Here is a 14,088-nt window from a genome sequence, read left to right as displayed (position 1 = left end):
AAGCGTCGGGGGCCCCTGACGCCTTCCGCTGACTAACGAGGCGCTTCTTATGTGGGCGTGGGCGGCGCGGGCGTGAGGGGGGTTGTTGGGAAGGTGTTTAAGGTGGAGGGGAGGGGAGAGGGAGGGAGGAGAGGAGGGGAGGGGAGGGGGAGGAAGAGGGAGGGGAAGGGGAGGGAGGGGAAGGGGAGGGAGGGAGAGAGGAGGGGAGGGGAGAGCGGGTGAGGGAGGGTGAGAGGGAGGGAGGGAGGGAGAGGTCCTGAGGAACATGCGAAGGAAGAATGGACGAAGGATGAATAGAAAGGAGGGTAAGGAAGGTGAGAATAAGGAATAGATACAAACGAAGAAAGAAAGGAGGGGAAAAGGAAGAAAGACAAACGAAGAAAGAATAGGGGGAGGAAGGTGAGAAGAAGGAATAAAGACAAACGAAGAAAGAATAAGGTGAGGGGGGAAGGGAGGTCAGAATAAGGAAGAGATACAAACAAACAAATAATAGGGGGGGAAGGAAGGTCAGAATAAGGAAGAGATACAAACAAACAATGGAGGGGGAAAGGGAAAATCAGAATAAAGAAGAGGGAGGGAAGAACAGAATAAGGAAGAGGGAGGGAAAAGCGTAGAAGACGATAATGGAAATGCCTGGGCGTGGACTCGAAGGACGCGCCGAGGAGGACTTTCCCGAGTGTCCGACCGATGCCTGCTGGAGGAGGAGGAGGAGGCCGTCGAGCGCTGCCTGTGGGTGACCCCTGCTCGTGCTCCTGCTCGGCCTACTGCTTGTTTCGTTGTTTTTTGTTTTTTTGTTTGGTGTCGTTTGTTCTTTTTTTTTGTTCTTTGGTGTCGTTTGTTCTTTTTTTTTGTTCTTTGGTGTCGTTTGTTCTTTTTTTTGTTCTTTGGTGTCGTTTGTTCTTTTTTTTGTTCTTTGGTGTCGTTTGTTCTTTTTTTTGTTCTTTGGTGTCGTTTGTTCTTTTTTTTGTTCTTTGGTGTCGTTTGTTCTTTTTTTGTTCTTTGGTGTCGTTTGTTCTTTTTTTGTTCTTTGGTGTCGTTTGTTCTTTTTTTTGTTCTTTGGTGTCGTTTGTTCTTTTTTTTTGTTCTTTGGTGTCGTTTGTTCTATTTTTTTTGTTCTTTGGTGTCGTTTGTTCTTTTTTTTGTTCTTTGGTGTCGTTTGGTCTCCTGCTTGTTCGTTTTTTGTTTGTTTGTTTGTTCGTTGGTGTCGTATGTTTTTCGGTACGCGTTTGGTCTCCTGCTTGTGTTCTCTTTCTGTTCTTCTTTTACGTACGTTCTCCGATACTCATTTGTCCTCCTGCGTGTCCTTATTTTGTTCTTCAATCTGATATGTTCTCCGATACTCGCCGCCTCCTCGCCTGGAGATTGCCTTAACTTGCCTTAACTCGCCTTAACTTGCCCTAGCTTGCCTTAACTCGCCTTAACTTCCCTTAGCTCGCCTTAGCTCGCCGTCTGATAACCCTTGCCTTAGCTTGCCTTAACTCGCCATAGCTCGCCTTAGCTTACCTTAGCTTACCTTAACTTGCCTTAGCTCGCCTTAGCTCGCCGTCTGATAACCCTCGCCTGTGCTTCCTGCTTGCTCGGCCTCCTCCTGCTGGTGTCTCCTGCCTTGTGCCCGAGGGGGGAGTGAACTGTATTTGGCACACCTGCAGGAGCGTGTCAGGGGGGAAGGGAGGCGAAGGCAAGCCGAGGAAAGAGGGGGGGGAAGGGGGGGAGGGGAAGGGGGAAGGTTGGTTACCTCACAGGAGGAGGGGGAGGAGGATGGAGGTGGAGGGGGGATGGAGGAGGGAGGTGGAGGGAGAGGGGACGAAGGATGGGGATGGGGAGGGGTGGAGGAGGAGGAGGAGGTGGGGGTCAGGTAGCGTGGTGGTTTTGTGTGTCTTTTGTTTTTGTTCTTCATTTAAGGAAAAGGGGGATTTGGGGAATGCGTGATTGGGTGATGAAGAGGTTTGAGAGGAGGATGGGGGAAGGGGGAGAAAGGGAGGGAAGGGAAAGGGAGGGGGAGAAAGGGAGGGAAGGGGAGGGGAGAAAGGGAGGGAAAGGGGAGGGAGAAAGGGAGGGAAGGGGAGGGGGAGAAAGGGAGGGAAAGGGGAAGGGGGAGAAAGGGAGGGAAAGGGGGAGGGGAGAAAGGGAGGGAAGGGGAAGGGGGAGAAAGGGAGGGAAAGGGGAGGGGAGAAAGGGAAGGAAGGGGAAGGGGAGGGGGAGGGATCTAAGTAACAGTTGGAGGAGACTGCGCACGCAAAAGAAGTTTGTGAAACCATCACTTTGCTTTACCTTCACCCTTCCCTCCCTGCCCTCCCTACCCCTCCCTCCCCCTCCCTCCTTGTATGTATGAGGTTACAAAGTTTCTGCTACTGGTATTCCGCCTTGTGTATGTTGGGGGGGGGGTGAGGGGAGAGAAGGGGAAGGAAGAGGGGAGGGGTAGGTGAGAGAAGGGTAAGGGGAGAGAAGGGGAAGGAGGGGGAGGAGAAGTAGGGGAGGGGGTAGGGGAGAGAAGAAGGAGTAGAGAGGGGAGGGAAGGGGTAGGGGAGGGAAGAGAAGAGGGAGGAGGAGTGAGGGGAGAGAGAGAGAGAAGGAGGAGGGAGGGAGGGGGAGAGAGAGAAGGAGGGGGAGAAGAGAGAGAGGGGAGAGGGGGAGAGAGGGGAGGAGGGTTTCTGGTGGTAATCTGTGGCAGATCAAGTGGTGTTGTCACTGCTCGCTTCCCTGGGACAATAGCGGCTTGTGTTGGCGAGTTACCTTGAACCCGTCCAGTGTGCTGTGCTCGGGCCGCCGTCGTCATCATCATCATCAGCCTCTTCTCACCCTCTTCTCGTGCTTCTCTTCTGCTCTTCTCGGTTCTTCTTTCGTCTCCCTTTTTTTGGTTGTTTTTCATCTCCTTCTTGCTTCTTGCTTTTTCTTGATTCTTCTTTCGTCTCCCTTTTTGGTTGTTTTTCATCTCCTACCTGCTTTTCTTTTATTACCTCTTTCTTTCATTTTCTCTCGTTTCTCCTTGGTTTTCTTTCATCTCCTTCTACCTGCTTCATCTCTTCTTTCATCTCCTTTTTGGTTCTTTTACATCTCCTTTCTGATTCTCTTTTATTACCTCTTTCTTTCATTTCTCTCGTTTCTCCTTGGTTTTCTTTCATCTCCTCCTTCCTCTGGTCTTCTTCTGTTCCCTTTCCTTCCGCCTTCTCTCTCTCTTTCTGTTTTCCCTCTTCTTGTGTTCTCTGTTTATCACTAGTTACGCTTTACTTCTCTCTTTCATACACCAGGTTTCTTACTTTTATTTTGTTGTATTTTTTATTTTCTTCCTTCTTCAGTTTTGTGACTTTGTTTTTCTTTTTCTTTTGTATTTTGCGAACGAGCGGAAGAAGGATTTCGAAATCTGGGATTAATTTGAGAGAATTGAGAGAATGGGAGGAGGAGGAAGGGGGGGGAGGGAGGGGATGGGGGGTCAGCGTCCCACGTGGTAAGCCGAGGTACAGGTGCTTTCTTCTTCGTCTTCTTTCTCTTCTTCTTCTTCTTCTTTCTTCTTCTTCTTTCTCTTTTTTTTTCTTCTTTCTCATTTTTTTCTTCTTTCTCTTTTTCTTCATCTCTGTCTCTGTCTTATGTCTTACGTCTCTTTCTTTGTCTTCTTCGTCTTCGTTGTCCTCCTTTCCTTTTTTCGTCGTCGTCTTCTTCTTCTTCTCCTCTCCTCTCCTCTCCTCCTCCTCCTCTTCTTCCTCTTCCTCCTCCTCCTCCTCCTCCTCCTCCTCCTCGTTTCTTTCTGGTCTCATGACGCTGGGATTTCTCCTTTCTCGCTTTTTGTCTGTTCGTCTTGTTTTCGTTTTTGTTTTTCTTCTTCACACACACACACACACACACACACACACACACACACACACACACACACACACACACACACACACACACAGACACACACACACACACACACACACACACACAGGTTCGTGTACCCTCTTCATTCTTTGTCGTTCTCTCTCTCTCTCTCTGTCTCTCTCTCTCTCTCTCTCTCTCTCTCTCTCTCTCTCTCTCTCTCTCTCTCTCTCTCTCTCTCATTCTCGTCTTCTTCGCAAGTCCTTGTTCCACCGTTCACTCCACCATCCATTGTACGACGTTGCGTCCTCCCCCCTCTCTCTCTTCTCTTCTCTTTTCTTCCCTTCCCTTCCCTTCCTTCCTCTTCCCTTCCTCTTCCCTTCCTTCTATCCCTCCCTTCCTCTTCCCTTCCTTCTATCCCTCCCTTCCTCTTCCCTTCCTTCCTCTTCCCTTCCTTCCTCTTCCCTTCCTTCCTCTTCCCATCCCTTCCCTTCTCTTCTCAAATCTTTTCTCCCGCGTTTTTTCCTTCTCTCCCTCTCTCCCTCTCTTCCCTCCCCTCCCTCTGTCCTTCCCTTCCCTCCTTCCCCTCCCCTCCCCCCCCCTCCCTCCTCCCCCCCCCTCTGTTCTAATCGCCTCAATCGTTGCACCTGATCTCCGCTTGCTGCCCTCCTCACCTGTGTGCTCATGTCTCGTCTTCCCTTATGCCCCCTTCTCCTCTTCTTGTCGTTTGTTTTATTCTCTTTTTCTTCTTTTCTTATCTTTATTGCCTTTTCCCTCTGTTCTCGTCTTTATTGCCTTTTCTTCTTGTCGTTTGTTTTATTCTCTTTTTCTTCTGTTCTTGTCTTTGTTCTCTTTTTCTGTTGTTTCTTTATTCCCTCTTCGTATTGATGTTCTTTATTGCTGTTCTTCTCTCTTTTGAGTGATAGTGTCTCTCTCTCTTTCTCTCTCTCTCTCTCTCTCTCTCTCTCTCTCTCTCTCTCTCTCTCTCTCTCTCTCTCTCTCTCTCTCTCTCTCTCTCTCTGTGTGTGTGTGTGTTCTTTTTCGTCTTATTCCTCATCCTCCTTCGTTTCTTCTCTCCTCTCTCGCCTCTCATTGGTGTGCGGGGTTAGAGGGGAAGGGAGGGAGGGAGGGAGGGAGGGGGTGGGGGGGACGGCGACCTTGTCTCGCGGATGTGTTCCGCCGTGGATGAAAGCCGGAGATGCTCTTCTCTCTCTCTCTCTCTCTCTCGCTCCTTTCTCCTCTCTCCCTCCTCCCTCCCTCCCTCCCTCCCTCCCTCCCTCCCGCCGGCCCACCTGCCCCCTACCTCCCCCGCCCTCTCCGACGCCTCCTGGACTACCTTCCCTCCCTCCCCTCCCCTCCTCCTCCTCCTCCTCCTCCTCCCCTTCCCACTTTCTCCTGTAGAGCCTGCCTTCGACCCCCCCTCGCCCTCCCCACCCCCTCCCCTCCCCCTCCCCTCCCCCTCCCCTCCGAAATCGTTCTCTCTCACGTCAGCTTTTCCCTGTGAGTCTGACTGGTTTTCGGGGGGGTGGGGTGGGGTGGGTTGTGGTGGGGGGGATGGGGTGGGGGGTGAGGGAAGGAGGGAGGGAGGGAGGGGGGAAGAGAAAAGAATTGAATAGAGAGGGGAAGAGAGGAGGGGAGAGGAGAAAAGAGAAGAGAAGAATAGAATAGAGAAAAGAATAGAATAGAGAAGGGAAGGGAGGAGAAAACAGAAGAGAGGTGAGGAGAGGAGAGGAGAGGAGAAAAGCAAACAGAATAAAAGAGATTGGAAAGGAGGAGGAGAGAGAACAATCTCATTCCCATTGCAATATCGATGTTGCAACTTGTCGTTTCCAGCGAACAAAGTCATTCATTCTCGTATTTAGTTCTGTCGAAACGTCCTTTTATTTTCTTCATATTATTATTATTATTTGATTCGTGGACACGGGCCGGGGGGGAGGGAGGGGGGAGGGGGGCAAGGAACGCGCCTCATGCGGTGCCGCAGAGTGCCTGGCACGCTTTGCGGAGGAGCGGGTGGGAGGGAGGAAAGAGGAGGAGGAGGAGAGGAAGGAGAAGGAAAAGGAGAAGGAAGGAGAAAAGGGAGGAGGAGAAGGAGAAGGAGAAAGAGTAAAAGGAGGAGGAGGAGGAGGAGGAGTAAAAGGAGAGGAAGGAGAAGGAGGAGGAAAAGGAGAGGAAGGAGAAGGAGGAGGAAAAGGAGAGGAAGGAGGAGGAGAGAAGGCAGGAGAAAGATCCCTTTTTCCTGGGGCGTCGAGGTCACCCAACATATTGTAAGGAGGAAAGGGGAGAGAGAGAGAACAAGAGAGAAAGAGAGATTATGTGGGCGAAGAGAAATTACGGAGAGGGGAACGGGGAAGGGAGAGAAAAAAGAGAAAGAGAGAAAAATAGCATGAGGACGGGGGGGAGCAAAAGAGATGAAGGAAAGGGAAAGATAGAATGGAAAGATAGAAAAACAAAAGAGAAAGAGAGAAAGAAAGAAAAGATGGATTAAAATGAGTGGAGGAAAAGTGAAGAAGAGAAGGAAGACGGGTACGGAGGGAGAGAGGGTGGGGTGTAGAGGGGAGGGAGGGGAGGGGAGTGAGGTGGATATCAGGGGTCAGCAATAGTGAGAGCGAGTGGGTTGTGCCGGGAAGAGGGGGTAGTGGGGGAGTGAGATAGGGGTGATGGTGGGGTGGGGGGTGGGGGTGGACCGGTAACGTCGGTTTCCAAGTTGAACTGTTTTCTCTCTTGCCTGTCGACCCCTGATTCCATCGTGGGAGTGTGTCTGTGTGTGTCTGTGTCTGTGTCTTGTCTATCACGGAAGTTCGGTGTCCAGGGGAGAGAGAGAGAGAGAGAGAGAGAGAGAGAGAGAAAGAGAGAGAGAGAGAGAGAGAGAGAGAGAGAGAGAGAAAAGAAAGAGAAGAGAGAGAATGATAGTGGTAGTAGTAGTAGCATATGAGAAGCGTTTGTGTTTGTGTCTGTCTGTATCTCTGTCTCTCTGTATGTATGTATGTATGTATGTATAAGCACATAAGACCCAACTCACAAATCCGTGTAAGCGAACAAAAATTAAACCAATCCGGCCTCTTGATTTTTTTTCCCGAATCGGCCTCTTGGTCACCGATCTCGCGGCGAAGAGAAACTCTGCGTCTTTCCGAACTCTCCACGACTCGCCTTTATTTTTGTGTCAGTCTGCCGTCGCCCGTGCCAGGGAGAGCGTCTTCCTTGGCTGGGACGTTCTGGAAGAGGGAGAGGGAGAAGGAGGGAGAAGAGGGGGAGGGAGAGAGAGGGGGAAGGAGAGGGGGAAGGAGAAGGAGGGAGGGAGAGGGAGAAGGAGAGGGAGGGAATCAAGGAGAAGGAGAGGAAGGAATGAGAGAGGGAAGGAGAGGGAGAGAGGGAGAGGGAGATGGAGAGGGAGGGAGAGAGTTTGGGGGATTGGGGAAGGGTGGGAAGGAGGGAGGGGGTTGGGTCAGAAAAGAATGAGGGAGAAAGGGAGGGAAGGGAAGATGGAAGGGAGGGTGGGTGGGTGGAAAGGAGGGGGAAGAGGTAGGAGGGATTTCTTATAGGCCTGTTTAGAGAAATTGTCTCAAGAGTTTTTTATCATTAGTGCTGTAATTTTATTGGTATTGTTGTTACTGTTATTATTGTTATTGTTTGTTAGTGTTATTGTTATTATTGTGATTATTATTGTTATTGTTTGTTATTGTTATTGTTTGTTATCATCATCCTTGTAGTGTTTATAGTCAGCCTCATAAAATTAGTTTTATTTACTATTAGAAGAGTGGAGAGAGGGGAGGGGCACAAACGTAGCCTTATCGCGGGGTAGATAAAAGCGGAGATAGAGGAAAGTTGGTATTAATAGAAAAAAAGGAGATAGAGAGAGAGAGAAAGAGAGAAAAACACGAGATGCTGTTTATTGGGGGGCGGTATCAGCTGTGTGGTATCGCCAGTGGTGGTCGCCCTCGAGAGATAGGGAGGGAAACGAGCGTGTAAAAAAAGAAGAAAGAAAAAAAAGGAAAAGCAAAGAAGAGAAGAAGAAATTAAAAAGAAGATAAAAATGGAAAAGCCAAGGAAAGAAGAAGAAATTGAAAGAGGTTTTTGAGATATCTCTTTATTTTGTTTTATTCTAGTTTGACTATTTTTAAAACGAAAAACAAAGAAAAGAAGAATTAATTGAAAGATGTTTTTGAGATTTTTCTTATTTTGTTTTATTCTAGTTTTACTATCTTTCAGAAGGGGGGAAAAACAAATATAATAGAAAAGAAATTGAGATTGAAAGAGGGTTTTGAGATATCTCTATTTTTATTCTAGTTTTACTATCTTAAAAAAAATAACAATAATAATTGAAAGAGGTTTTTGAGATATCTCTTTTTTCAGTTTAGTTTATCTTTTTTTTTAAGTTTATTTTCCTGGTTTGATAAGAGAGAGAGAGAGATGAACAACAAGGAGAGTCGGGTCTTTTGTGGATATATTGGGGGTGGGGGAGAGGGGGGAGGGGGAAGGGAGGTGGAGGGTGTGTCTTGTCACGGCCTTTTGGCAGCATGCATGACGGGAGGTGTCACAGAGGGCGGCCCTGTCATGTCATATTGGCCTTCAGACCGAATCGGCCCCCCGCCTCCCCCCCTTTCCAGTTCTCTTCCGCTCTCCCTCCCTCCCTCCTTCTCTCCCTCCCTCCATTCCATTCTCTCGTCATCTCTCTCTCCCATCCTTCGTCTTCTCCTTTTCTTCTCTCCCTCTTCCTGTCCCTTACTTTTCTCACTATCCCTTCCATCCTTCTCTCCTTTACATCACCTTACCCCTTACCCTCCTACCCCACCCTTGTCCCCACCCCCATCCACCTCTCCACCTCCACCCATGCCCCTCCACCCCTCCACCTCCACCCCTCCACCTCCACCTCCCCCACCCCATCCCCCTCACCCACCCCCACGCGAGAAAGTCCACCGCCAGCGACCCAGGAACGAGCGAGCGAGCCGAGGGAGCGAGGGAGGGAGGGAGGGAGGGAGGGAGCGAGGGAGCGAGGGAGGGAGGGAGCCACCTCCTCCTCCTCCCGCCGTGTCCGTCTCGGGGGCTCATCTCGGGAGAGTGGTCGGGGGGCTCGACTTTCGCCGGGTCAAGATGGGAGGAGGAGGAGGGAGGGAGGAGGGAGGGAGGGAAGAGGGAAGGGGAGGAGGAGGAGGAGAGGGGAGGAGGAGGAGGGAGGGATGGAGGGAGGGGAGGAGGAGGAGGAAGAGGGAGGAAATATAGAAAGATTGATACGTAAGAGAAAGAGAGACACAGACAGACAGAAACTAGAAAATAGGAGAATCAGGGAAGAAATATAAAAAAACGATAGAGAGAGAGACAGACAGACTGACTGACAGACAGACAAACAGACAAACATGAAAGGAGACAAAAAAACAAAAACAAAAAAACAAAATGCCCAAGAGACGTGTCTGGCGCTTCGGACGCGGCGGTAGAGAGTGAGGTAGGGGGGGTATTGGCACTGTGCCAGGTAACGCTTTTCTTTTTCTTTTAATTTTTTTTTCCAGCTCGCGGAAGGGGTAGAAGGGGGAGGGGGGTCAGGGGTCACATTTGAGAAGAGTTGGCTAGAAAGATTCGTTTATTTTCAGTCGTATTTGTTATTTCTAGTGAACTAATCCTTGGCGTGTTGTTGTTGTTGTTGTTATTAACTATTATTATGAACTACTATTATTAATATTATTAACTATTTTTATTTACTACTATTATTATTAACTACTATTATTATTAACTACTATTATTATTAACTACTATTATTATTATTAACTACTACTGTTGTTGTTGTTATTGTTATTATTATTATTATTGTTATTATTATTATTGTTGTTATTATTATTATTATTATCATTATTATTATTATTATTATTATTATTATTATTATTATTATTATTCATTATTAGTTCATTATCATTATTATCACTTATTCCCTTCGGTTCGTTTTCTCTTCTTCCATCCCGTCCACTCCGTTCCCCTTTTAAGGCGTTTGGGGAGAAAGTGCAGGCGTGGGGGGGAGGGGGGAGGGGTAGGGGGAGGGGGGGTGTAGGTCTCAATAATGGCATATCTGTCTTGGAAGACGCTGAACTACATTTTCTTTTTCTCTTTAATTTTTTGTTTTTGTTCTTCTTTTTATTTCTTACTTTTCTTTTGTGTTTTTGCTTTTTCAATTTCCTTTATTTCTCTTTACTATTGATTTCACTTCTTCTTTTCGTCTCTTTTCTCTTCTTCTCTTCCTTCTTCTTGTGCCTCTATCTATCTATCTCTATCCATCTACTTTCTCTCTCCCTCCCTCTCTCACGCACACACACACACACACACACACACACACACGTACACGCACACGTACACACACACACACACACACACACACACACACACACACACACACACACACACGTACACCAAAACAAGAGCGCTGGACGTCCTATCCGCAGCCAGAATAGAACCATCAATTCGAATAAAAACAGAACGATAACTTTCTCTCCTCCGACCTGGTCTCCCTCCCCCCCTCTCCCCCTCCCCCCGCTGCTGCTGCCGCTACTCTCTCGTCCGCCGTTCGCAGGGGAGGGGTGGGGTGGGGTGGGGGCGAGGGGCGAGGGGCGAGGGGGGAGGTCGCTAATGTATTTCGTTGATTTATCTGTTCGGTGAAGGGAAACATTGTGAAAATTGTGAAAATGGGTGAGAGAGAGAGAGAGAGAGAGAGAGAGAGAGAGAGAGAGAGAGAGAGAGAGAGAGAGAGAGAGAGAGAGAGAGAGAGAGAGAGAGAGAGAGAGAGGAAAGGAGAGAGAGAGCGTGCGTGCGTGCGTGCGTGCGTGAGAGAGGGAGACCAAACACATTGGCGATTGTGTTTCGTCTTCCGTGTCCCTTGTTTCGGCTTATTACTTAATTTTGTGGCCGTTATTTTATTAATTCGTCCCGCCAGTGTCCCTGTGGCGCTGATCCCTCCCCCTCCCCCCCTCCTTCACCCCCTCCACTCCCCCCTGCCCCACCTTACAGTCATTGTCAGCCTGTTAGTGACGCTGGCACTATCACGTGGCATTGTCACCCGTGGCACTCATCCCGGTGCCGTCCTCGCTCCCTGCGTGACGGCGGATTGGTATTCCTGACTGATGTGACTGACAGGTGACTGACTGACACATACATGCATGCACACACACACACACACACACACACACACACACACACACACACACACACACACACACACACACACACACACACACACACACACACATACACACACATACACACACATACACACACATACACACACACACACACACACACACAGAGAGAGAGAGAGGCAGAGGCAGAGGCAGAGGCAGGCCTGAAGGGCTATTTCCCCCTGCATTTCTTCGGGATGGCGACCTTGTGTGCATGGACGAGGCTGTCGCAAGACGGCCAATGGCGACAAGAGGCCCGATAAGCGGCGGCGCTCGAGATAGCGTGTGTGACTGTCTTTGTGCGCGGGGAGGTTGGCACTGAGGCCGCCTGTTTGTTTATCGCCTTCGCTCGCCGGCTGGGCCTCGAGGGCGCTCGCCGCCGCCGAGGGGAAGCGGTGAGCCAGGTAGCGGGGCGCGTCTTCACGTGGCTCCGGCGTGCGCGCGTCTTATACCCTTCGGGGCTTCAGTTCATTTGGTCGCAGGAACTTTATTTTGTTTAGGATTAAGGTTTAGTGTTGATCTGTTTAAGCAAGGAATCTAACGACCCTCTCTGTCCCGCAGACTGTGCTGCGCGCGCGCTGGGACGGCCGCGACGTGGACCACAAGGCCGTCGGGGGCCACCTGCCCCTGAGCAAGCGCAACTCGACGCCCGTGGGGGCCGCCATCCCCACCTCCAGCGCCCACGCCCAGCTGCTGCAGCAGGCCCACGCCGCCAAGGCCTCGCTCGCGCCAATGGAGCCACAGAACCTGCACCGGCGGCTGGACCGCTCGCACTCGGAGCCCGTCAAGAGCGGCGACGCGCGCCAGCCCAACTCGTCGCGCTACAAGACGGAGCTGTGCCGCCCCTTCGAGGAGAACGGCCACTGCAAGTACGGCGAGAAGTGCCAGTTCGCGCACGGCCAGCTGGAGCTGCGCACGCTCACGCGGCACCCCAAGTACAAGACGGAGCTGTGCCGCACCTTCCACACCATCGGCTTCTGCCCCTACGGCCCGCGCTGCCACTTCATCCACAACGCCGAGGAGCGCCGCGGCTCCACCGCCGGCGCCCCCGGCTCCGCCCCACACGCCCCGCTCTCGCCCAAGGGCTCCCTGGGCGGCTCCGCCTACCCCGCCCACGCGCCGCTCTCCCGCCAGCAGGTCTTCCACATGAGCTCGGCCATGGGCGGCCCGCTCGGCTCCACAGCGGAGTCGCCGTCGCCGCCCGCGTCCTTCCACGGCTCGCCCACGTCCTCCGCGGGCTCCTTCTTCGACGACTCCTTCACGCTGTTCGCCGGCGGCAGCTACGGGCTGGCGGGCGCCAAGAGCTTCCTGGACGGCCTCACGGTGGGCCTGGGCTCCACCGGCATGGCCGCGGGGCCCGGCTCGCCCGGCGGCTCCTCCTGCAGCGGCGGCAACGGCCGCCCCCTCAGCGAGTTCGACATGGTGCGGGAGGGCGCGCTGCTGTCGCTGGCGGGGCTGGACACGCCGCCCGTGAGCCCCGTGGAGTCCCTGGCGGGCGACCTGGACTCGCTGTCGCTGTCGTCGTCGTCGCACTCCACGTCGCCCACGCCCGTCGCCTCCGCCCTCGACATCTCGCGCTCGCTGCGCCTCCCCATCTTCGAGCAGCTCTGCGTGCACGACTAGGACGCCCGCGCCCACGCTCTCCCGCCCACGGGGACAAGCGGCCGCCCCTCGACGCGCCGCAACAGCTCAAGTTCGGTGTGATAGTCACGGGCGTCGAGGCACAAGGACGACGGGACGGCTGAGCTGTGGACGGCGCCCGCACGCCCTCGCGCGTCCCGGAAGCGGGCGGGCGGTCGGCGGGCCCGAAGGGCGGGGCGCGGGCGCGCGTCGACGGAAGGGCGCCGCGCCCGGGCCGGCGTCAGCGGCGCCCGGGACTAGTCTGCCTCAACGAGCGTCGACGCCCGCGCCCGTCCCGCGCCCCCCGCCTCCCCCGCTGCCTCCCCCCCCGCCCACGCTGCGCCCTGCCAGGACCAAGCCCGAGGGCGGGCGTGGCGACGAGGCCGCTCATCACCCTTGGGCGGAGGGAAACGCCCCCCCCCCCTCCCCCGGCCTCCCTCGCCCTCGCCGCCGCCTCTCCCTCTCTCGCGGCTCCGTGCCTCCCCTCCTCCGCCTCTCCCCCCCCTCCTCTCGTCGCCTCTCTCCCGCCCCCGCCCGCACGCCGCCCCCTCGAGCCGCACGCCCTCTCCCGCCCACCCATCTATTGCTTGTGATACTTGGGGCGGCACGACAAAGTGAAGAGGATAACACAGCCGCCCGCAACCTAGTTTATGTAACTGGGCGGTCTTGTGGGCGTGTGTCGTCGACGGAGATCGGATGGGCGTAAGGGGGAACACGAAGTGAAAATAAAAGGAAGGTGAAAACGGAAAGAGAGAGAAAGAGAAGAGAAAGAAAGAAAAAGAAACGAGAGGATGGGAAGATTCGTAGGAAGGAGAGAGCACAGAGAAGAGAAGAGAAGAGAGGTGGAAAAGAGAGAGAGAGAGAGAGAAAGGGGAATAAAAGTGGAAGGGAAGAAAAGCGCGAGTGCAAGAGAGAGAGAGGGGACAAAAAAAGCCTCTTTTTATAAGTGTTAAAACTTCCCAATCAGCTGCTGTACAGAACAAAGTTTCATTTTGACACCCCTCTGTTTTTTTGTGTAATTACGAAAGAAACTAGCTTGTATTTATGTAATTTATTTATTTGCGTGAAGTAGGAAAAAGAAGTAATTTATCTGTGTACTATATCTAGTTGCCATAACAGGATCGTGTTGTTTAACTCTTAACTGCCTTCTGTGGACGCTTAACTCCCCCCCCCCCCCAATCCTCCCCTCACCCATCCCTTCTCGCCACCCCCACCCCCATTCAGTTCATATCCTCCCCCTCACTCCCCTCCTCCCCTTCCCCCCTAATCCCCCTTTTATAAAGTCCAAGGCAGAAGCTTCTACCCCCTCCCCCCTACCCCCTTATGTCCTTTTCCTGCCCCCTTCTCCCTCCCCTTAATCACCCCCTCCCCCCCTCCCCCAACCCCCCAACCCCACCCCCGGACCTTGTAGAGCACACTCGCAATCTATTATAAATATATAAGTATATATATATCTATCTTTATATCTATCTCTTTTTATATGTATATCTTTTCAGTTTTTATATAAAGCGTTGTTATTAACTTA

General features: G+C 52.1%; 1 protein-coding gene across 3 annotated transcripts in view; it reads left to right on the top strand.

Moving 5' to 3' along the window:
- The window catches only part of LOC113800276 (Tis11 zinc finger protein), a 111,391-nt gene extending 97,303 nt beyond the window's left edge, over nucleotides 1-14,088 (top strand). For all 3 annotated transcript variants that reach the window (XM_070134310.1, XM_070134311.1, XM_070134312.1), the window contains exon 2: nucleotides 11,505-14,088. In XM_070134310.1, coding sequence (XP_069990411.1) covers nucleotides 11,505-12,566 — 1,062 coding nt within the window. In that variant the 3' untranslated portion in view covers nucleotides 12,567-14,088. The remainder of the gene's footprint in view (nucleotides 1-11,504) is intronic.

This window comes from Penaeus vannamei, chromosome 19 (assembly GCF_042767895.1).
Source record: "Penaeus vannamei isolate JL-2024 chromosome 19, ASM4276789v1, whole genome shotgun sequence".
NCBI classification, from domain to species: Eukaryota; Metazoa; Arthropoda; class Malacostraca; order Decapoda; family Penaeidae; genus Penaeus; species Penaeus vannamei.
The sequence above is the reverse complement of the archived record's forward strand: the minus strand, read 5'-3'. Positions and strand labels throughout refer to the sequence as shown.